General features: G+C 45.4%; 3 protein-coding genes and 1 long non-coding RNA gene across 4 annotated transcripts; 2 read left to right on the forward strand and 2 right to left on the reverse strand.

Moving 5' to 3' along the window:
* Window positions 1–419: 419 nt before the first annotated feature.
* On the forward strand, window positions 420–2,558 carry LOC123410567. Its single transcript, XR_006613053.1, has 2 exons — window positions 420–1,589; window positions 1,680–2,558. It is a non-coding gene; the product is annotated as an uncharacterized LOC123410567 (long non-coding RNA).
* Window positions 2,559–5,373: 2,815 nt separating this feature from the next.
* On the reverse strand, window positions 5,374–8,787 carry LOC123410849 (F-box protein PP2-B11-like). The gene is made up of 3 exons (XM_045103785.1): window positions 8,413–8,787; window positions 8,201–8,313; window positions 5,374–6,014 (listed from the first exon to the last, which is right to left on the reverse strand). The coding sequence occupies exons 1-3, from the start codon at window positions 8,710–8,712 to the stop codon at window positions 5,498–5,500; spliced, it is 930 nt and encodes a 309-aa protein (XP_044959720.1). The 5' UTR covers window positions 8,713–8,787; the 3' UTR covers window positions 5,374–5,497.
* A 454-nt stretch (window positions 8,788–9,241) lies between these two features.
* LOC123410367 (cyclin-D6-1-like) lies at window positions 9,242–11,039 on the forward strand. Its single transcript, XM_045103302.1, has 3 exons — window positions 9,242–9,908; window positions 9,993–10,085; window positions 10,170–11,039. Exons 1-3 carry the CDS (start codon window positions 9,645–9,647, stop codon window positions 10,434–10,436), a joined length of 624 nt encoding a protein of 207 aa, XP_044959237.1. The 5' UTR covers window positions 9,242–9,644; the 3' UTR covers window positions 10,437–11,039.
* A 5,623-nt stretch (window positions 11,040–16,662) lies between these two features.
* On the reverse strand, window positions 16,663–17,423 carry LOC123411509 (basic leucine zipper 19-like). Its single transcript, XM_045104469.1, has one exon. It carries the CDS (start codon window positions 17,384–17,386, stop codon window positions 16,781–16,783), a length of 606 nt encoding a protein of 201 aa, XP_044960404.1. The 5' UTR covers window positions 17,387–17,423; the 3' UTR covers window positions 16,663–16,780.
* Between the last annotated feature and the right edge of the window lie 6,371 nt (window positions 17,424–23,794).

The following is a 23,794-nucleotide window of genomic DNA, read 5'->3' on the forward strand; positions in this document are numbered from 1 at the left end:
GAAACCCTATCACCTCCCGCGAGGCGACGAGGAGGGCTCGTCGGTCTCCACCCTAACCCTCACTCCTCCTCTCCCCCTCGCTCGCATCCGCCAGGGGGCTCGGCCGAGCAAAGCTCGACCGGAGCCGACGATGGCGGTGTGCTTGTGTTCCCTGCTGGATGTGGCACGGCGCGGGCCATCTTCTCCGGCTGAGGTGCGACGCGGGCGCCGCGGCGTGGCGGTGTGGTGGTTGGCTTGGCTCCGCTGGCGCGCCTCCTGCGCTTCGGGCGGTGCGACTGGTGGTGGCCGGCGAAGCACCCCCGGCCTAGATCTGGGCACTGCAGGCGCCATCTAGGTCCTAGCGGGCCAACCCTTGGTGAGGCTTCAATGTCCTCTGCGTCGTGAGGAGGAGGAGGAGCTTGGACGGGGGGGGGGGGGGGGGCATGCCTGCTACAGCGCGATGGCGGGAGCTTCATGGGCTTTGAGGTCCCGACCGGGCCTGTTGTCCCATGAGCCTAGTATGCTCCTGCTATTGCGTCCGGTCGGCGACAGACGTTGGCGGTGGAGGTTGAGCCCTCCAACATGCTGACGGTGCTGCTACCCGTAGTGTTCCGGCTCCTTTTCATCGCTCTGCAGGCCTCACCTCGCGGTGCGGTGGTGAGACGGCATGGGGGCTTCAAGACCGTGTTGGCGTAGGGTGGAGGTTGGTTTGGTGGCAGGCTCCAGAGCGCCCAATGTGTAGGTTGAGATCGGGGGAAACACTTGTCGGCTTGGCCGACATCGACGCGATGGCATTGGTGGGTGCCGTCGAACCTTCCTGGAGGGCGTCGGGGGCTACCCGTCCTCGCGCCTCATCAGAAACCGTTGGCAGCAGCGTCATCATCATCGCGGCCCTTCTTGGAGGTGCTGATTGGTATTGGCGCCTTCAGAGTCTTGGGGCTTGGTGGGAGATCCCTGGTGGGCGCAACGGTCGCGAGGCTTCTTCGTTTTTGTCGATCTGCCGGTGTCACTATTTGTTTCTTTTCTATTTTCTTTTTCTTTTCTTTTGGGCGTGAATGTGCTGCTTCCGTCCCATCACCTATCGTCGGCTATACCGGTTGGTTGCTTTGTAATACAAAGCGGGGGGAAACCCTCTTTCGTGAAAGAGCTTAGAGATGCATTGATTGCATACAGTGTGAGAAACATAGGTAAGATTAAAAAGGAAGAAATGAGGCAAAGAAGTTGAATGCATCTTGCTCTGCTGGATGCCCCTGCCTTTTGAAGGCATCCAAGGACAATAGAACATGAAGCATTGTAATTAAGAGATACAGTGGCACAGTTCAAAAAAAAAAAGATACAGTGGCAATCACACATGTCAGAAATCTTGGGATGCAAAGTGTTTGCCAGTTAAATTTCTTACCAGAAAGTTCATTGACGAGTTCAGAGAGAACCAAAAGATGGACTTGGTCACCTTTGGAAACAAAGTTCAGAGAGAATTCAAGATCAGACCTCACAAAATTCTCTCTGAAGTAGAATCAACATTCTCCTGGGAGTGGTTTCTCACTACATTAAAGCATGACTTGAACACAGCGAACACCTTCCCATTCACTATAATGAGTGACAAACAAAAGGTATTTTGTTCATCTATACAATGTTGTTTTTAGTGCATTAATTTCTACATTATGTCAAATCCTCATACTTATACATGTGCACTTCTCTAGAGATTAATAGATGCTGTTGGAAAGGTGTTTCCAGACTCGGAACACAGATTTTGTGTTAGGCATTTATATTAAAACTTTCATATGCATTCCAAAGGAGACATATTGAAAAATCATTTATGGGTAACTGCACGATCAACAAATGTCACAAAGTGGAGGCTGAACAGAGAAGCAATGAGAGAGGACCGCCCTAGTGCTGTTGCTTGGTTGGAGAATAAACCTGAAAACCAATTGGTGAAAGTATTCTTTAGTGATTTCCTCAAATGTGATATCCTGTTGAACAATATGTCAGAAGTGTGCAACGGGTATAAATTGCAGTGTATTGTAATTTTCTATTGATTAGCATTGTATTATGATGTCATTGATCATTTATCTGCAACGCATTGCAGCTACATACTGGAAGCAAGAGAGTTCCCTGTGATTTCGATTATGGAATGTAAAAATGGTAAGATTACTGCTAGACATGAGAGGAAACAGACAGAAGAAGTAAACAAATGGACTGGTAGGATATGCCCAAAAATCAGGAAAAAAATTAGAGAAGGAGATAGAGTTGTCTTCAAGTTGTTTTCCTAGCCACTCTGGTTTGGGTGTATATTCTATGATATCTGGAAACTTTACATACCACGTGGATGTTCCAGCAAAGACATGTGATTGCAGAAGATGGCAACTTAGTGGCATACCATGTAGCCACTCTATTGCATGCTTTAGGGAAGAAAGGATATATCCAGAAGAAATGGTTCATAAGTGCTACACAATAGAGACATACCTACTAGCATTTGGGCACAATATAATGCCTATGAGAGACAAGGTTCACTGGGAGCAAGTTAATGGAACTGTCGTTCATCCACCAGTTTACAAGAAAAAGATGGGAAGGCCACCAAAGAACAGGAAGAAAACACCTGAAGAAAAGCTTAAGAAGGATGTCAGCATTGCATTGAACAAGAAAGGTGTGAGCATGCATTGCTCAGTTTGTGGAACAGCAGATCACAACAAGAAGGGTCATCTAAAATTCATGGAGAGGGAGATAGAGAGGGAAGCTAATGAGCTGGAAGAAGAAATAGAAGATCCTTCCATTTTAAATGAATACATGCAATTTTCAGTTGCAATATTTGCTAGTTCATTTCTCTCACCATGTTATATTGCAGGACATCAGGACACACATAGAGGACACACGGCTGGATCCTATGCATGTGCCTTTCAGTATGGTTTATAGAATGAGACAAGAGGTAAAAATGAGGCGGCAAATCTTTTTACAAGATCCACCGGCCGTCGCATAGCAGCCCCTCTTAAGTTTATATGTGAATCATATTTAAAAAGCTTATTTGTAAAATTAAGAATGGTGGTAAAATTATTATGTTTTGTAAAAAATGGTTTTTTAGGATAAAAAATATATGGATCAATTATAAAGGTTTACCTGAAGTATAAATCACCACAAACATAATAAAAAAAATATCAAGATCGCAAAATCATTCAGCGACCGCTACCGCTGTCAAGACAAGGTGATGACACGCCGATATAGTTGCTCCCTTACCGAAGCCAACAATACCCTTATCGATGATATCCGGAAAGCCTTCAAGCATGTTTCCTTGAGTACTGGCACCCCGTAGCCATAGACGTCATTGTCGAACACTTGAATCGATCAGAAACACCAAGCACCATACTATACTTCAAATATCCGTCTTTGTTAAATTTAATCCGTCAAACAGCAATGCTAAGCTAAATAGCCTTCCATCAAACATGTTAACTAAATACGTGATTCCTAAAACCAACTACTCCCTCCGTCTCAGTTTATAAGTCATCTTAGGTTGTGCACCGCGATCAAGACGGAAAGGAAAACGAGAGAAATTAATGTTATTTTGCTAATTTATATTATTGCATTCAATTAATTGATCACTGCATGTCGTGCTAGTTAGATCTCAAGTCATTAAAAAGATACATGCCCCATGTCTATTATTGGTTGATTTCTTTACTCATGTCAAAAAACAAGAAACGAGGTGAAAGTTAATGCACCGCGCCTAAGTGTTTTGGATTATTTGATTTTCGTAAGATGACTTATAAACCGAGACGGAGGGAGTACTACGTTGAAAGCTGTAGTAGTTTTTTATTTGACGGATGACCACTAATGCAGGATCACGGGGCAACCTTGGGTATCGCCATTCAGTACTTCGCCGACACCCTGATACATCAGACGCGGTTTTGATATGGGTATTCCCGAAGTATCGTCTTTTTAAATTTAAGAATAATAAAAAAAAAAGATACGGGTATCCCGAAGTATTGCCGTTAAGTATTGCTCCTCCCTCGATGTATCGTTGATCCGTTCATATAGGTAGTGGACGTGTGCTATAATAGTGGGATAAAAGTGATTGCTAAAGATGCTCCTTGTTGACTAAAATTCCTTGTTGATGTTGTTGGCTTACTGTTTGTTGATTTTTGTGGCGTAAAATTACTTGCTGATGTTGCTGCTGTGTTATATTGCGTGGGAAGAAGATACAAGCATACATTATCGCATCTTTGAGCTTTCTTGATCATCATTTGAGCATTACTGATATATATTGCTTGTTGATTTTAATTAGTCATGTTCATAGGTGAGAGTTCTCATATATTACTCGTTATGAAAATAAGGAGCTCAATGAAAATTGTGCTCTCTATACCGTTATCAAGAAAAAAAACTTCTAAAACGTTGCAAGAAGAGCAATATTCCCCTCCATTATTTGGCTCACTCGTGCAATCCAAGGTTTCACTTTATATATATTTGTCATTTGACAATCTCAAGTTCTCAACTTTAAAAGCTTTGTTGATTCTATGTTGTCATGTTAACAGGAATTACAGTCCAAATTGGGTTAATAATAGTGAAAATTTTCAAATGACAAACAAGGAGGCATGGAAGCAATTAGCAACCAGTGGGGCCATATTTTGATCTTATCTCACACATTTTATTATGTTAGTTTTTATTACATGTCATTTTATTATTACTTATATATATATGCTTGTCGTATCGTCATATTGCTATTTTCAGAAATTACCGTATGTCGTATCCCGTATCATCATGCCTGTATCAGTGTTGCCATATCGTTGCTTCATAGGTGACAGGATGGATAGCGATCGAGAAACTGCACACGACAATGGAGTATGGCGACTTTTGGATGCACAAAAATAAATAAGAAACACGTGTGATCTTGCCCAAACATTTAAGTTTCGACTTTTGGAAATAACCTCTACACGATGCAATTCTCGTGGTTGGGCGTTTGAGAAGAGGTAATGGAAGGTGGCCCATGGACTCTCCAGGGTCAGCCGGTTTTGCTTGCTCCATAAGTCAACATTTCACATTTGGTTTGCAGTTTTTTTTTTCATGTGCTGAGTTTACTTAGAATCACATGCTCCTTTAAGATTACGAAACAGATAAAGACAAGGAATCGTATTTCCAAACTATTTGGAGAAATGCCATTCCTGTTTGTTTTAACACTGCATGTTATTACATGTCTGCGATATTAATGTTTGAAATTGGTATCCCCAAAAAAATTCGAATGTGTATCATAAACTCAAAAAAAATGACTATTGCACACATGGTCACAGATTTATTTCGATAAGGAATGCATATGAATTAGCTAGGGCGTGCGGCTACACGAGTTGACAACTAGTAACTATCAACTTGATGATGCAATGAGGGCTTGGTTCTCTTACTTTGTTGTCCAAACACTAGTCGAACATAAGGCACAAAATTAATTAAGATATCAAGTTGACAACATAGTTGCTAATTGCAATACTGACATAAATAAACTTCACAATACGACTGAATTTATCTAAGTAGCATCTACATGCTTTCAACAATCCATTGTTATCGGCCTTACCTCGATCCCCTCTATGATAATCTCGCACCCATGCGACCCTGTCAACCCTCTGAACTCAACGGAAACATTGCTCTCCTTTCCCTCCAGACACTGCTCGTCCAACTCTATTTTGATCTCTTGCTCTACCCACCGTCCGTCGCTCCTCACGCTCACGCCATCAGGCCGCTTCCGACTTTGATTCTTTTCGGTCATGGCTACCAACGCGGACGACAATGTTAATCCATCGAGTTCCCAGTCCCAGTCCCATAAAGGAGATCGCGAGTAGTTATGAGGCACAAGGTGGTTGCACTCATGGTTGCAGATGGCGACGGTAGAGGACGCCGTAGCTTCTTCGCTTTGCTTCTGAGCGGTGTTTGGAGATGGCAACCAATGCACCCTGTATACGAGATAAGCTGCATAGTCTTTACCGACGCCTGAGAGGTTTTTGGTGTTCAAAATGCCATACACGTCCAGCCAGCACAAGTGCGATAGAACAGCCACCTCCTGGAATCTACAAGACAAAAGTGTAAGCCTTAGTTTACGGGTTGTTGAATTGTGTTTAATTGTTAAAATTAGCCTCAAAAGTGGGCAAAAATCAGATCAAACAAACACTACAGTATGCACACAAAAATAAATTGGCCAAACATAATTATCATAACAACCCACCATAATGCCAACCCAACCTAATTTTTTTGATTTACTTCCCAATAAACTTTTACCAGTTTAATTAGGAAACATCATGTGGTTAAAGCTTTGTAGATCTCGATCACCTAGTTTCACAGTACTTGCCTAAGTTTACAATGGGAATGTGCATTTTCTTTTTCAAAAAAGAACAATATATATAATTATCTCTTATCTCTTATTTTATTATTTACTAATTGGAGGCACCTTTCATAACTTCTCACTAATCCACATCATCAAAATTAATTAAACCGTTGGATTACAAAATTTACGATCGAGATAAAATGAAAAGTTATCTAACGTAGATGATGCCTTTCCTATAGAAAAAGGAACCTGACACGTGTAATTCAAACTTTAGAAGATGAAAAACAAGGACAACCTCACCACGTACGACACAAAAGGCAAGCCTCACGTAAAAAAACAATTCCTACAGAAAAAACAGATCTGAGACATCCAAAGCAAACAAGAAATGCTTGACATAGAGAAAACAAGGTAACTCACCACCCCTTCACACGTATTATGAAGGAAAGCCCTGTAAAAAAATTCCTGACCTCTCATTATTCCACCTCTTCAAATTAATTTATAACACCATAAAATAAAAAATAACTAATCCATTATATTGGCTGCCGATTATCACTTCCAGTAGAAAAACGCATCTCACGCGTTCAAGTCTAAGTGTACCGAAACAAGAAAAAACTCACGTAAAAAGGAAAAGAAAGAAGGAAGTCCTGACAGTAAAAAAAGAAGGAAACCCCGTTAAATATTCCATTAAAAACTTTGTTAAAAACTCCAATGAAATAAAAGGGAAAATAACTATGATCCGGCTGATTGCCCGTGGAATAAAAATAATCCTTCATCAATTAAATATTCTTTCAGTTAAAATCATTCTGAACACCTCCATATTGTGGTTACCTCCTTCTTTGCTTTGAACATACGTGTTGTCCTCCCTATAGACAAAGATACGTAGAGATGGTCGAGATTGGCCGCTAGATGACGCCTGATCGAGTAAAGTCTAATTGACATATTCAGGTAAGAAGTAAGTTAGATGTTATTTTCATCATTTTAGACAATCTAACTATAGTTTTGATTTCCTGGGCTGGACACGTTATGCTACTTAATTTTTGATTTACTTTTCATTGAAAATTTCTCAAAAACAAATGTTGATGAAATTTTGTTTATGCGGACAGAGGACATGGGTAATAGATTAGTGTCCCTGATAATCAGTAATCTATCACATCATGTTTTCGATGAATTATGAGATTATATTCAGATTGTTATGAGTTATATATTTGATTATTCTTTTATATTATGTTCTCTGTTGCTATTTATTGCTTTGGCCGAGTAGTAGATTGTAACTCTAAGAGGTAGCGTTATACATGATTGTAGGTTCATGCCCCTCGTTGTCTAGCTTGAGTGACAGAAATATGAGACTAGGGGATGTGCTGTAACCAATACGGAGAAAACAACGATGATTGTGACCACGGTTGCAAGGATTGTTACCTTACGCATAGTTCGTTAATGCAGTTGTCCGTTGCTTTGAGTTTACATTTTGGGTGGGGCTCGCAACTTAATACCGGCGAGATGTTTTGGATAGATATCTCAAGATGGATGATTAGTAAGTAGATGCTGATGAATAAATGGTCTACTTGTCTTGGCGTACTACCCATTACTATTGAACCTCTAACTATTAAGTAGCATAATTAGCATTGTGGTGCGTTCATAATTCTGTCAATTGCCCAATTGTGATTTGTTTACCCAAGCATAATTGTTTATCGTCTTTTGAGAGAGAGATATCACTAGTGAACATCATGTGATTAAAGTTTTGTAGATCTCCAACACCTAGTTTTACAGTACTTGCCCAAGTTTATAATGGGAATGTGCATTTTCTTTTACAAAAAAGAACAATATATATAATTATAAGTGCTAATTAGTGTATACAAAATGAGCAAGGTGAAGGAGTATAAGAATTACAGAAATTCAACCGAAATTATCGAAATGGGACGACGAAAGCAAAACCTGGAGTGAGGGTGGCAGCGTGACCAGGCGAGGTAGCCACTCCACCCGTAGCACAGAGCTTTGGCCGGTATCATGTACTTCTTGCCGCCGCTACGCCTGTCCAGCGAGAAGCTCTTCTTTCCCGGCCGGCCGATCGATGCCAATGTCTTTCGTGATCGATCTTTTGATGAATGGTACTAATTAACAATTTAGTCTACAACAGCAAAGATTACCAACTTGCCGCCATCGAGGAGGACGGGGGAGTCGCAGAGGCGGGAGAAGAGCTCCTTCTTTGTTTCATCCTCGCGGCGCCGGCCGGCAGTGCTACACCGCGCGAGGATGTCCGCCGGGAGGAAGCTCTCCCAGACCTCGTCGGAGTCAGCGGTGGCGGTGGCCGCCAGCCTGCAGGCGTCGCCGGGGGAGGTCAGGTAGGCGACGAGGGCGAGGCAGTCCGCCGGGAGGTTGCAGATTCCCGTCTCCGTCTCCATGCACACGCGTCGAATGATTAATTTTGCTTCGGTCTCCGTCTCCATTCACATAAATCCTGAAGACTCTGGACATGGACGCGTCCGTACTTGGTTGCTGGTAACAACGGACACATGGTGTTGCAACGATGACAACATTTCTTGCTCCAGGTACGTACGAGAGGTGAGCACATGGTGGTCATGGCGTGGCTATGGCCACATAGTGACGACATTCCTGAGGCCAACTTGGGTAGAACATGTAATTAGCGAACCGGTTCCCTTGTATTTTTTCTTTTCTCAAAAACGAAAAGTTCTCGACTATTTTTAAATTGGAGTAGAAAATAAAAAGAGAAGGTAAAAAGGAAAGAAGAGAGAGATAAATATATATATAATTACCAATAATCCTAGACACACGGAAGAATACGGCATATCTCCCCTATTCTTTACTTATTAATAAAGCGTGGAGCGTTTCTATTGTCCATCGCGATATTTTTGCAAAAACACCCCTTACTTTTTCGGTATTCAAACCGCAATACGTTTCTAAGTTAAAAACTTTTCGGATTTGCATAACCCCTCGTCTCCCGCACCCAAGAGCAGCCCCTGATCTGCTCCCCGCGCTGCCGCCCCGCTCCTCCCGCCGGTTGCCGGCCCCGATCCACGCTGGATCCCGCCGCCGACGAGCTACCGAAGCCGTCGCCCCCAGCCCTGCATCCTCCGGAGCTCCGCCCAGATCCGGAGCGCCGCCCCCGCGAGCAGCCGCGCCGCCCTGCCTCCTGCGCCTCCCCGCTCTCCCTGCCTCTCCTTGCGCCGCCGCAGCTCGTGCCGACAGCCACCCCCGCCGCGCGCCTCGCGTGCCAGTCCCTCCGGACACCGCAGCCACCTGCTCGCTGAGCACCTCCGCCCTGTCGCGCCCTACATCGGATCCAGATCGACCCGCCGCCGCCCCGGCGTTGACCGCGGGATACGACGGGATCCGCACTGCCCTGCTCTAGCAGGCAGCAATGGTGGCTTCCTCTCCCCCCATAAAGCCAGAGCCTGCGGTTCTTGGCGTGTTCTTGCCGCTTCCTCGTACGGACGCCATGGACATGCCGGGGGAGGACGAGTACGTCTACGGCTACGAGTACGAGTTCGACCTCGAGAACCCCTTCACGAGCCCTGCCGACGAGCCGATCGCCAGCCTCCTCGACGCCGAGGGCCACCACGCGCCGTTCGTGTCCGCCGCCGCCTTCGCCGTTCGTTGCGACACCGCCCGATTCATCTCCAAGGTACGGGTCTTCGGATGTGTTGTGCGTCTCGCGAACGGTTCGTCCCCTTCCCTTTTCTGATCCGATCAACCTCGGTTGGCCCAGGTCCGGTACGACGGCGAGCTTGGCTTGCACCCGCGTGTGGCCTACCTCGCGCAGAACTACGTGGATCGCTTCCTCTCCAAGGGACAATTGCCGATAAGAAGGCGAAATATCATGTCTTTCTTTCAAGAATTTGCAAGATTTCGGTCTGATCTGACAGCCAGTGGTTCCGCCGCTCAGTTCGAGCGCAAGCCATGGGCGCCGCGGCTGCTCGCCATCAGCTCTGTGTCTGGAGCTGCCCTTTCGCTACACCAGCCTCTCGGGGGACCGTTCGGCGCCTCCTTCACCTTCCTGCCCAACCACCACCTGCCCGTCGATCTGCTCGACTCCTGCAACGGCCTCCTCTTCTATCGCTGCTACCACGTCTCCCACGCAGTCACCACAGCTCTACCACCGAGGAAAGTCGAGCTTCCACGGGTTGCCAGCAATGGCAAAGCAATCGGATAACGTGACGGCTGTTATGACTCTGTCTCGCTGTTCTTGGACGGCTGAGGTGAAGTGGTGGCCTCTTCAGGTTCGGTTCCCTCATTCGACGTAGACTCGGAAGACTCTGTCGGGGTTTTCAGTGAGAGCGAGCTGCCATTGCTGGTGATGGCCTTCTGCTGCTCCTCCAGTATCCTCTGCAAGTATTTCGCATGTTCTTCTATGCGTAGCTGCAATTGCCTTTGGACCTGGCCAAGATTAAGCACAAAGACTGTCCGAAAATCGATAATCTCCAGACAATTTTCCAAGATGAACTTCGGACATGTTGTATATCTGAATTCTGACACGCATTTTTTTTGGAAAAGGAGGTTACACCCCCGGCCTCTGCAAAATTCTGACACACATGATAGTAGTGAAATGTATTTTAGAGTTTCTGGCAAGCACCTCTAGCTGTTCATGGAGCTGTTTCTGAACCTCCAATTGCATCCGTAGAGCTTCTCCCAAGTTCCTAAGAAAAGGAGAAGGAAAGATGTGTAAATTCTAAGGTCATGGTGTTTGATATGCATGCACTCCGGTGTAATAATTCAGAGAGCTCACTTGTTTTTTAACGGATAACTTCCACTGCTACCCGGGTGTACCTTCTTAACGTCCAAGGAAGCCTTCTTTTCTGCAAACAACAACATCCATCAAAATTCAGAACCGCAGAAGAGGCCGATTCCGATTACTTGTGAACAATATTCATCTTTTGTAGTTTGTTTACCTTCTTTGATCTCTGGAATAAACTTTGCATGTTGGTACTTCTGTTCAACAAAGACAGGCGCAAACTATGAGTCACAGAGTAAAGAAGAAGAGATGTTTGATTTCATTTTCAGTGAAGTGGGGAGATAACCATGGAGTGGTACCCGCAAATGACTCTTTACATGATAGATGGTCACGCCTTCCACTTTCATAAGCTTCCTTGCTGCTATCTGTTAGTATAACACTTGGATGAATACATGTCACTTCTTTTCATTACTTTGTTATAGGGTTTTTTAGAACACAAAAGTGGTCTCTGTTTGTCGATATTGTTCTGTTAGGGCTACCTAAAAGAGTTTGAAATAAGTGTAAAGTGGAAGTTGGCACTAAAGCAAATTCATCTTTTTGATCTGCAAACAAATTTCAGTGATAATATATGCCATTCATGTGGAAACTTAAGTGTTAAGAATATTACAGTCGTTCACTATTTGATTGTTTTTTGAGTGATAAACTCCATGCCAATTGCCCCTTTGCACAATCGGAATATGAGAGCATCACTTCATTTTTTGTTCAATCACAGAAAATGGATCACGACTTTGAATCAATAATTGTTGCTTGAAACTAGATATACGGATTAGAGAAATCCAGATTAAGCATTGATTTAGAGATTGGATGTCCGATCCACTAACTAAAATGTAAACGTGTGATATTTTTGTCCCGTTGCAACGCACGGGCACTTGTCCTAGTAATAATAAAGCGCGCAGCGCTTCTGTCGTCCGTCGTCGGTCATTTTGCAGAAAAACCCTCACAGTTTCAGGTAATTAACTCGCAGTCCAATTTTAAGTCAGAACGAACCGTTTTCTATCATTTTGCACAAAAGCCCTCACAATTTTAGATAATCAACCCGCGGTCCATCCTGTAGTCACAACGAATTTTTTTTTTGCATTTTTTAGAAAACTCCCTGATGTTTCAGGTAATCAACCCGCCTCCTCTCGCTCCTCGTCCCCTGCCTCCTCGCCTTCTCCTCCTCCGCTTCTCCGCACTGCTGGACCCCGGCGCCGCCGTGGCCCGCATCAAGCGGTCCCCTTCCCTGCACCTCCGCTTCCGCCATGACGGCGCCTTCAAGATCCTCCAGGTCGGCACCTTCGCTCGCTCGCCTGATTTCCCCTGCATGCCCGCGCCTCGCCCGCTGACCCTTGCTCGCAGGTGGCGGACATGCACTTCGGCAACGGCGCCGCCACGCGCTGCCGGGACGTGGCGCCGGAGGTCGGCGGCGCGCGCTGCTCCGACCTCAACACGACCCGGTTCCTCCGCCGGCTCATTGAAGCGGAGAGGCCCGACCTCATAGCCTTCACCGGTGCGTGCTTTGGGTTGCTTCCCCCGCCGCTTCTCTTCTCACACAGCTACTGCTAGGTGGCCATCTAGCTCCAGAGATCGCGACTCCAGCCCATGGGATCTCCCTTGGCAGTCCCTGCCATTGATAGTCTTGCAGATTTGTCAGTTGAAATGATGCAACGGCATTGAAATTGGATCCAAACGATTAGTTGGTCACTTTGCCTGTAACATACCAACGATATACAACGACAAAGTTGGTGCTCTATGTGGTGCCAGCTTGATGGAGCTTGTGAGTTGACTTTATGAATGCTTCCCGTTTGCATTCAGATTTCAGAGGGGGTGGCTGGAAATGTTCACTATGGGTTACACTCTTATCGCCTATCTACTTGTAGCTCATCGATGCTCGACTGTTATTGATTGCATTTGTATAACCCCGCAGCCCCGCGGGAATTTACTTTGCAAGAAATGTGGACCCACTGTCACTGATGCTTACGGGTTTAACACTGGATAGAGCTAATGTCAGAGTACTAAGCTTACATTCTTCTTTTATAATTATATCTGAGCGAGTTCTCTGATGTATGCAAGGGATTCACACATCGCTCCTCTTGGTTCTGAACTTCTGATGATGGCCATCATCGACAACACAAATGTGATGCCATATGAAAATATATTGCGTTCAAAGCGTGTGTTATTTTCTCTTCCGTTGCAACGCACTGGTTTTTTTGCTAGTCAATGCTAATTAATCCTCACCCCGATTTTCTTAGGGGTGGGCCCCACCTCGCTCCTCGTATCCACTCAAAAACGGCTACCTAGTTACAACCCCGTTGGATTCGTAACAACAAGTCCGTGCGTGTAGTATTACTCTATAAATTACTTTGTACTTCCTCTGTCCTAAAATAAGTGTCTCAACTTTATACTAGCTCTAGTATAAAATTATACTAAGCTCAATACACTTATTTTGGGACGGAAGAAGTATATTTTATAACTACTATGTCTCTTCAATCTATATCTATCTTCTTTCTTTCTTCTATCTAGTATCTATCTTCTCTTCTCTACTAATAAAAGAAATAGTTATTCTTAGTCCCTCATGTAAATTTTATAAAAAAGACTTTAATATTTTTATATATAAATCCGCAGTCCAATATATGTGAAAAGCAAATAGTTTGGCATCCTTTTCCACACGTCTTGCGCTGGTTCCAACAAAAATTGTGCCGCAATGAAAATCCAAACTCCCCACTCCCACATGATCACACAAGGTAGGTCCGACTAAGCTACATCACGTTTGTGCAAAAAACAAGGTTCCGTTTCTTTTATATAACTACCACCTCGCTCCTCGTGCCGGTTCCAACAAAAAATATGCCGCAATGAAAAATCAAACTCCCCACTCGCCACACGATCACACAAGGTAGGTTCAACTAAGCTACATCGCGTTTGTGCAAAAAACAAGGTTCCGTTTCTTTTATATAACTACAATCTCGCTCATTTGGACACAATCGAAAAAAATGGCAAACCCCAGAAGTCGAACACACAACCAACCCCACCAGGCAGCAAGCTGTAGCCACGGGCCAAACAACTATCGTGTACATATTACAGAGAGATATTATATATATATATATATATATATATATATATATATGTGTGTGTGTGTGTGTGTGTGTGTGTGTGTGTGTGTGTGTGTGTGTGTGTGTGTGTGTGTGTGTGTGTGTGTGTGTGTGTGTGATAGCGGTCAAACAACTATTGTGTAAATATTACAGAGGAATACATTCGGTTTAGTCCACTCGGTTGGATTGAACGACTTGAATACATTCCCAAGGCCTCGACCGGCCACTGTTCGAGCTAGGCCATTCCGTGCACCCCCGCCACCTTGAACTTGTCATTCTAGTTGGTGTACGTGGGTCAAGGTGGCGGGGGTGCACGGAATGGGGGAGAAGCTATGCCATTTCTCTTCTCATATTTGTGGAGAAGCTACCAAAGCCTCGAGCCTCATCGAGGGCGATGAGGAAAAGGAAGGCGAGATGCTGCTGCTGCAAGCCACCAAGGCTTAGCGTGTGCCTCTTCACTTGGGTTCTCCGTGCAGGAGTTGATGCAGGAAGGCCAAATGTGGTGTGACCCATTAGGCTACTATGGCGGAAGGCGGAGCCCGACAACAATGGAGATCGGCACATAGATTCATAAGAATTGATTGTGATTTTTCCTTATATATTGGGGTCCTTGCCTTTTTTTGCTTGGAGATGTGTGTTTGCTGTGTTTGTCTTGGAGCTCCACCAGCTATCCGTGTGCCGGAATTTTAATCTTGATCGAACCCACAGATGACAAAAATGATTCGAATGGGAGTGTGTGTGTGTGTGTGGGGGGGGGGGTGAAAATGGTATGGTGCGGCTTGGGTCAATAATGCTACACCTACAAAAACTTATAAAACTTCACTTAACCTTTCTAACTAATTCTCTCTGTCCCTTTTGATTTTCAGTGGACGTGGGTCCCTTCATCCCTCTATTACCAATACAATCTTTTATTGGGGGGGGGGGGGATGAAAATGTTTTGGTGCGGCTTGGGTCAATAATGCTACACCTACAAAAACTTACAAAGGTTCACTTAACCTTTCAAACAGGGCCGGCCCTGGGGAGGGGCAGGGGGGCCGCCGCCCCGGGCCCCCACAATCGAGGGGCCCCCTCCCAGGTATTTGTAGGTTTGCCTAAAAAAGGTATATGCAGGTTTGTGCGAGAGGCCATGGAGACAACGCAACATGTTAGCCTGGAGAGGACACCGCGAACATCAGTACGTATGTTTGGCTGTTTCCATGCGATCATGACGGAAAAATCATTAAAATCATTATACTGGGCCTAGCCGGCTAACCTCAAGATTAAATATAAAAAATCATTATATTGGGCTTGGCCGGCTAACCTGAAGATGTGACCCAATTCCCGAAACCCTACAGATAGAACACACATGACTTATTCCTTAATCGCCACAGCCGCCAGTGTCGTAGGGCAACGACGGAGGAGGACGCGAGTAGGCTGGTCTTCAGGTTCTGGTAAGGATCACTTTTGGTCTGGATTGAATCCTCTATGGACTGTTTGGATTTTGAGATTTACACTCTTCCTTGCTACAGGCAGAAAAAACTGTAGTCCCTATGAACATGATCTACACTTTACATCCGAAAATTAGGAGCCATGGTGTTGTTGTTTGATTAATTATGAAAATTATGAGAATGGGTAGATGTCTACTAAAGTGGGAGTAACAACTAAGTTGTGTCAAATTCTCTATAAACCCATTTGTTTAACTGGATAATCTTATTTTTGGTTTTGTACTGATGCTCCGGAAACATTATCTCAAAGCCATTCATATATATGGTTCTTCTCCATAGAAAAGTCATCTTTGATCTTGAGGATAAAAGTTGACATGATGTTAGTGAATTTATTGAATTTTCTATTCAAGTATTTTCTCATTGATTAATGAAATTTGACTCAATTTCCTCATTATATATAAGACATGGTTCTACTGCTTCATCAAAAAGCAGAAAAACTTATCAAAAAGAATATGTATAAGGAGGCACAAGACAGCTCATGATGTTCGAGGTATGCGTTGCTGCCTTATTTGATTTTTTTTCATACTATAAAAAGCATATACATCATTAAGGTATCAACATAATTGTGTAAATCGTTATGAGGTCTATAAATGTCCCAAGATGGGTTTATATTAAGGGGCCCCGGGTTCTAGTTACGCCCCGGGCTCCCGAAATCTCCGGACCGGCTCTGCTTTCAAACTAATTCTCTCTGTCCCTTTTGATTTTCAGTGAAAATGGGGCCCCTCGTCCCTCTATTATCAATACAATCTTTTATGCCAGTTTATATGTAAAATCTGTATGTAAACCTTTGTAGCATTACTCGGTGTGGGTTCTGAGGCATGATTTCTTTCGTTCGGTAAGGTTTGTCAAATCTGTTTACTTTGTATACTGTGCGGGATTGGGTTTCGACCCATTCCCATGTTTACAGGGACGCGACTTCCCTGACGTGCTGTTGGCACACCGAAGTGTGGATCTGGGCCCACACGTCAGGGGTGCAGTACGCGGCATGGGCTCCTATTACACACCTTGTCATCTTTACAAAATTAGCTTAAATAACAACTAGTACTTGTATGATGTTTTTGTTGTCCCAACTGACTTTTCTTCCCTGAGTCAGCATCCAATGTAACTATGCTTCAACTGAAATAAAGGCATCCATGAAGGCTTAATTTCCATACAAAAAAAGGATAATGGCATAAAATTTATCCCAAAGGCAACATATTCGAAGTTCAATTAACTAACGAAAACAGACAGGAGGCTGTTCACAGGTTCGTACGAAACCACATGAGCTCATCATGACCGGGCCGGCAGCACCAGCACCAGCAGCAGCGGAGCCCGGGCCGTCGCCCTTGGCCTGCCGGCGCTGGTAAGGGAAGGCGCCGATCTCCCCTTCGATCCTGCCCCTGACGTCGACGAGCAGGCAGCGGAGCCTGGCCGCCTCGGCCTCAAGCGCGGCGTGGTCCTGGACCTTCCTCACCAGCTGGTCGTTGAGAGCCCTGAGGTGGGCCGCCTCCTCCTGCAGCACCGCCGTGTGCTCCTTCTTCTTCTCCCGGTACTTGCGCACGGCCGCCCGGTTGCCCGACGGGCGGCGCCTCTTGGTCCTGGAGGTGGCGTGGGCGTCCTCGAACTCGGCCGGGGTCTCTGCGCCGGCGTCGGGGGAGGCGGGGGCGGGGAACTTGGAGTGGACGTGGAGGCAGGTGTGGGTGTGGGGGTGGTGGTGGTGGGCGGGCGGGTTGCAGGTGTGGGTGTGGGTGCAGCGAGCGAGGTGCTCCGCCGTGTCGCCGAGGACGTCCAAGTCGAAGTAGCTGCCCATGGAGGAGAAGTCCAGGTCCCCGTCGTCCATGCCCGGCCGCGATTTGCAGCCAACGGGAGGCGCTTAGTTAAGCTGCTGTCCTCACGTGCTGCTGGCCTTTTTTTTCTCTTTAGTTTTTTGCGGAAGGTGTCGACATGATGGGAAATATTTACGTGGGCCAGAGGAAGCCACTTCCGTTAGAAAAAAAAAAACGCCAGGGATTGCTTCTTCTATTTATTTTTTTCTTTGAAAAGAAGCACGTAAGAGCATCTACATCCATAATAACATGCAAATCCAATCCTTCAAAATCTCTAAATTTTCATTTTCGAAGTCATGTCTTTTATTTTTTCCTATACATCCGGTCACGTCCACGGATGTTTACATGGTTGGATAGGGGGGGGGGGGGGTGTGTGAATAGGCAACTAACAAATTTTAAACTTTACTTTAAGCAAATTAAGTTTAGCAACAAGTAGGTTGACTAGATATGCAACTAAGTGAGCAGCCTATATGATGCTAACAACAACAATAAAAAGCATGAGGTAAATACAAGTAAAGTTAAGAAATAACCATAAGTGGAATCGATGAAGACGAGGATGTGTTTCTGAAGTTCCTTCTCTTTGAGGGGAAGTACGTCTCCTTTGGAGTGGTGTGGAGGCACAATGCTCTCTAAGATGCCACTGTATTCTCCTCATGCCCTCACACAATGCGATGTGTCGTAATTCCACTAAGTGGTGTCCTTGAAGGCGACGACTGTGTCTTTACAAACAAGGTTGGGGCAATCTCCACAGCTTAATTGGAGGCTTCCAACAAGACCATGAAGCTTCACCAGAATGGAATATGACTTTGAGTTGACATGAACTGTCTAGGGTGCTCAAACACACAAGAGTAACAAGATCCGCAAGGGATTTGTGGGGGATTCAAATTTCCGTTGGTGGAAGTGTAGATCTAGGCCCTCTCAACAAAACCTTAGAATATCAACAAGTTTTATTGGCTAGGGAGAGTGATCATGCTAAAATGAAGCTTGGAGCAACAATGGAGCTTTGGGGGAAAATGTGAGTCTCCAAGGGGAAGAAGACCCACTTATATAGTGGAGGAACAAAGTGACCGTTTTCTACCCAAAAACTGTGCAGGAGCGGTACTTCCGCTTGCACGGAAGAAACTGGTCGGCCAACCAAAAAGACAGGAGAAGAGGAGCAGAAGTTCCGCTAGAGCGGTACTACCGCTCAGCTCAGATAGGGAAGAAACAGAGCAGAAGTACCTCTCAGGGCGGTACTTCTGCTACAAACTTCCGCTCAAAAACAATTGCTAAACAAAATCGAAATATCGGGAAAGTTAAGCGAAACTTGGGACCGAAGTAGGGAGCGGTAGTAGCGTGCAAGCGGCACTACCGCCCGACTTCGAGCGGTACTTCCGCTTACTAAACAACAAGATGATAACTCCAAAGAGATGAGAAGGAAAGGTGGTGACGGATGTGTACGTGAATGATTCTCCTAATTTTTCCAAATGCGGACCGCCTCTTAATAATACGGACTATCCTATGACTCGGGTCCACCAACACTAAATCATATGAAGCACTCTGTCTTCTCGTTTAACATCCGAGGGGAAGAATAACCGTCTCGTGCCACCTAATAACCTCTGAATGCTCGAAGCACACGATTAGTCCGCAAAGGTGTTGTCATCAACCATCAAAACAACTTAGGGAAGATTATGATCTTACAATCTCCACCTTTTTGGTGGGTTGATGACACCACCGTATTTGCCACAAGAATGTAAGAGAACGGTTAGGCAAACCCACTACCTACAAAATATAAACGGGCTCCCCCTAGATGTGTGCTATATTTGAATATGCTTTTGGAATGCAAAGAGCACACACTAGGATCAATACCCCCCCCTATATTTTATAGACAAGGCTATATACTTGCATGAACAGAAGAAGAGTAAAACAAGTAAGCAAGTATATGAGACACGGGATCTCACAACATAGAGATAATAGACATAATAGGATAGACATGGTAGCATATGTCTTACACCATACATAAGTTCACACGAGTATTGGACAAACATAGTGTTGGAAATATGCCCTAGAGGCAATAATAATATGGTTATTATCATATTTCCTTGTTCATGATAATCGTCTATTATTCATGCTGTAATTGTATTAACAGGAAACAGTAATACATGTGTGAATAAATAGATCACAATGTGTCCCTAGCAAGCCTCTAGTTGGCTAGCTCGTTAGTCAATAGATGATCATGGTTTCCTGATCATGGGCATTAGATGTCATTGATAACGGGATCACATCATTGGGAGAATGATGTGATGGACAAGACCCAATCCTAAGCCTAGCACTAGATCGTATTGTTCGTATGCTAATGCTTTTCTAATGTCAAGTATCTTTTCCTTCGACCGTGAGATTGTGCAACTCCCGGATACCGTAGGAGTGCTTTGGGTGTATCAAACGTCACAACGTAACTGGGTGACTATAAAAGTGCACTACGGGTACCTCCGAAAGTGTTTGTTGGGTTGGTACGAATCGAGATCGGGATTTGTCACTCCGTGTGACGGAGAGGTATCTCTGGGCCCACTCGGTAGAACATCATCATGAGCTCAATGTGACTAAGGAGTTAGTCACACGATGACGTGCTACGGAACGAGTAAAGAGACTTACCGGTAACGAGATTGAACAAGGTATAGGTATACCGACGATCGAATCTCAGGCAAGTTCTATACCGACAGACAAAGGGAATCGTATACGGGATTTACTGAATCCTTGACATCGTGGTTCATCCGATGAGATCATCGTGGAGCAAGTGGGAGCCACCATGGGTATCCAGACCCCGCTGATGGTTATTGGCCAGAGAGGTGTCTCGGTCATGTCTACCTGTCTCCCGAACCCGTAGGGTCTACACACTTAAGGTTCGATGATGCTAGGGTTATAGGGAATTATTATACGAGGTTACCGAAAGTTGTTCAGAGTCCCGGATGAGATCCCGGACGTCACAAGGAGCTCCGGAATGGTCCGGAGGTAAAGATTGATATATAGCACGGATGGTTTTGGACACCGGAAGTGTTTCGGACGTCACCGGTAATGTACCGGGACCACTGGGACCACCGAAGGTGGCCCCGGGGGACCACCGAAGGGGGGCAACGACCCCGGGAGGTAAGGTGGGCCAAGTGGGGGTGGGAACCAGCCCCTAGGTGGGCTGGTGCGCCTCCCCACTCAGCCCAATGCGCAAGGGAGAGAAAAGAGGGGGCAAACCCTAAGCCAGGTGGGCCTAAGGCCCACCAGATGGTGCGCCACCCCCTCCTCCCCCCTCTGGCCGCCGCACCTCCCATCTGGGGGGGCTGCCGCACCCCCTAGGGTGGGAACCCTAGGGGTGGCACCCCCTCTCCCCTCCCCCTATATATAGTGGGCACTTTTGGCCATTGGGGACATAGACTTTTCCCTCTCCCTCGGCGCATCCCTGCTCTTCTTTCTCCTCCTCTCAGCCGGTGCTTGGCGAAGCCCTGCCGGGAGACCTCGTCTCTCCATCGACACCACGCCGTCGTGCTGCTGGAGTTCTTCCCCAACCTCTCCCTCCTCCTTGCTGGATCAAGGTGTGGGAGACGTCACCGGGCTGCACGTGTGTTGAACGCGGAGGTGCCGTAGTTCGGCACTAGATCGGAATCGCTGCGAGTACGACTCCATCAACCGCGTTCTAGCAACGCTTCCGCTTAGCGATCTTCAAAGGTATGAAGATGCTCTTACCCCTCTCTCGTTGCTGGTCTCTCCATAGGAAGATCTGAATATGCGTAGGAAAATTTTGAATTTATGCTACGTTTCCCAAAAGTGGTATCAGAGCCAGGATTTCTATGCGTAGATTCTATGCACGAGTAGAACACAAAAGTTGTGGGCGATGATTTGTCAATTTGCTTGCCGCTACTAGTCTTATTCTTTTCCGGCGGTATTGTGGGATGAAGCGGCCCGGACCGACTTTACATGTACGCTTACGTGAGACTGGTTCCACCGAGAGACATGCACACCGTGCATAAAGGTAGCTAGCGGGTGTCTGTCTCTCCTGCTCTAGTCGGATTGGATTTGATGAAAAGGGTCCTTATGAAGGGTAAATAGCTTTGGGATATCATCGTTGTGGCTGTCACGTAGGTAAGAAGGCGTTCTTGCTAGAAACCCAAATCAGCCACGTAAAACTTGCAACAACAATTAGAGGACGTCTAACTTGTTTTTGCAGGGTTTGACATGTGATGTGATATGGCCAAAGTTGTGATGTTGCATGTATGATGTATGAGATGATCATGTTATTGTAATAGGTTTCACGACTTGCATGTCGATGAGTATGACAACCGGCAGGAGCCATAGGAGTTGTCTTAATTTATTGTATGAGAAGCAACGCCATGTGCTTACTACTTTTACTTCATTGCTAACGGTTAGCTATAGTAGTAGTGATAGTAGTAGTTGGCGTGACGACTTCACGGAGACACGATGATGGAGATCATGGTTTCACGCCGGTGACGACGATGATCATGCGATGCCTGAAGATGGAGATCGAAAGAGCAAAGATGATAATGGCCATATCATGTCACTATATGATTGCATTGTGATGTTTATCATGTTTTACATCTTATTGCTTAGAACGACGGTAGCATAATAAGATGATCCCTCTTAAAATTTCGAGAACGTATTCCCCTAAGTGTGCACCGTTGCGAAGGTTCGTTGTCTCGAAGCACCGCGTGATGATCGGGTGTGATAGATTCTAACGTTCGCATACAACGGGTGTAAGCCAGATTTACACACGCGAAACACCTAGGTTGACTCGACGAGCTTAGCATGTACAGACATGACCTCGAATACAAGAGACCAAAAGGTCGAACATGAGTCGTATGGTTGAATACGATCAGCATGCAGTTGCTCACCATGGTGACTAGTCCGTCTCACGTGATAATTGGACACGGGTTAGTCAACATGGATCATGTATCACTTAGATGACTAGAGGGATGTCGATTTAAGTGGGAGTTCATACTTAATTTGATTAAATGAACTCAATTGTCATGAACTTAGTCTAAAAGTTGTCTTTATAAATATTGTAGATGGCCAACGTCAACCTCAATTTCAACGCATTCCTAGAGAAAAACAAGCTGAAAGATGATGGTAGCAACTATGCGGACTGGGTTCGCAACTTGAAGCTCATCCTTGAAGCAGCTAAAAAGGCTTATGTCCTTGATGCGCCGCTAGGTGACCCTCCCGCTCCCGCAGCAGCCCAGGACATTCTGAACGTCTGGCAAACGCGGAGTGATGACTACTCTCTGGTTAGGTGTGGCATGTTATACAGTTTAGAAACGGGGCTCCAAAGGCGTTTTGAGCAACACGGGGCATATGAGATGTTCCAGGAGTTGAAGCTAGTTTTTCAAGCTCATGCCCGTGTCGAGAGATATGAAGTCTCCGACAAGTTCTTTAGCTGTAAGATGGAGGAGAACAGTTCTGTCAGTGAGCACATACTCAAAATGTCTGGGTTACACGGTCGTCTGACTTCACTTGGAGTCGAACTTCCAGATGATGCTATAATTGACAGAATCCTCCAGTCTCTCCCACCAAGCTACAAAGGCTTTGTGCTTAACTACAACATGCAAGGGATGGAGAAGACCATTCCCGAGTTGTACTCGATGCTCAAATCTGCAGAAGTAGAAATCAAGAAAGAGCATCAAGTGTTGCTGGTCAACAAGACCACTAGTTTCAAGAAAGGCAAGGGTAAGAAGAACTTCAAGAAAGACGGCAAGGCTGTTGCCGCGCCCGGTAAGCCAGATGCCGGGAAGAAGAAAAAGAATGGACCCAATCCTGAGACTGAGTGCTTCTATTGCAAGGGAAAAGGTCACTGGAAGCGGAACTGCCCCAAATACTTAGCGGACAAGAAGGCCGGCAACATTAAAGGTATATGTGATATACATGTTATTGATGTGTACCTTACCAGCGCTCGTAGTAGCTCCTGGGTATTTGATACCGGTGCTATTGCTCACATTTGCAACTCAAAGCAGGAACTGCGGAATAAGCGGAGACTGGCCAAGGACGAGGTGACGATGCGCGTCGGGAATTGTTCAAAGGTCGATGTGATCGCCGTCGGCACGCTACCTCTACATCTACCATCGGGATTAGTTTTAAACCTTAATAATTGTTATTTAGTACATTGTATCAGGGTCTTTCTTAATGCGAGACGGCTACTCATTTAAGTCAGAGAATAATGGTTGTTCTATTTATATGAGTGATATGTTTTATGGCCATGCTCCGCTGGTGAATGGTTTATTCTTGATGAATCTCGATCGTGATGTTACACATATTCATAGTGTGAGTACCAAAAGATGTAAAGTTGATAATGATAGTCCCACATACTTGTGGCACTGCCGCCTTGGTCATATCGGCGTTAAGCGCATGAAGAAGCTCCATACTGATGGACTATTAGAGTCTCTTGA

Source organism: Hordeum vulgare, chromosome 7H (genome assembly GCF_904849725.1).
Source record: "Hordeum vulgare subsp. vulgare chromosome 7H, MorexV3_pseudomolecules_assembly, whole genome shotgun sequence".
Classification (NCBI taxonomy): Eukaryota; Viridiplantae; Streptophyta; class Magnoliopsida; order Poales; family Poaceae; genus Hordeum; species Hordeum vulgare.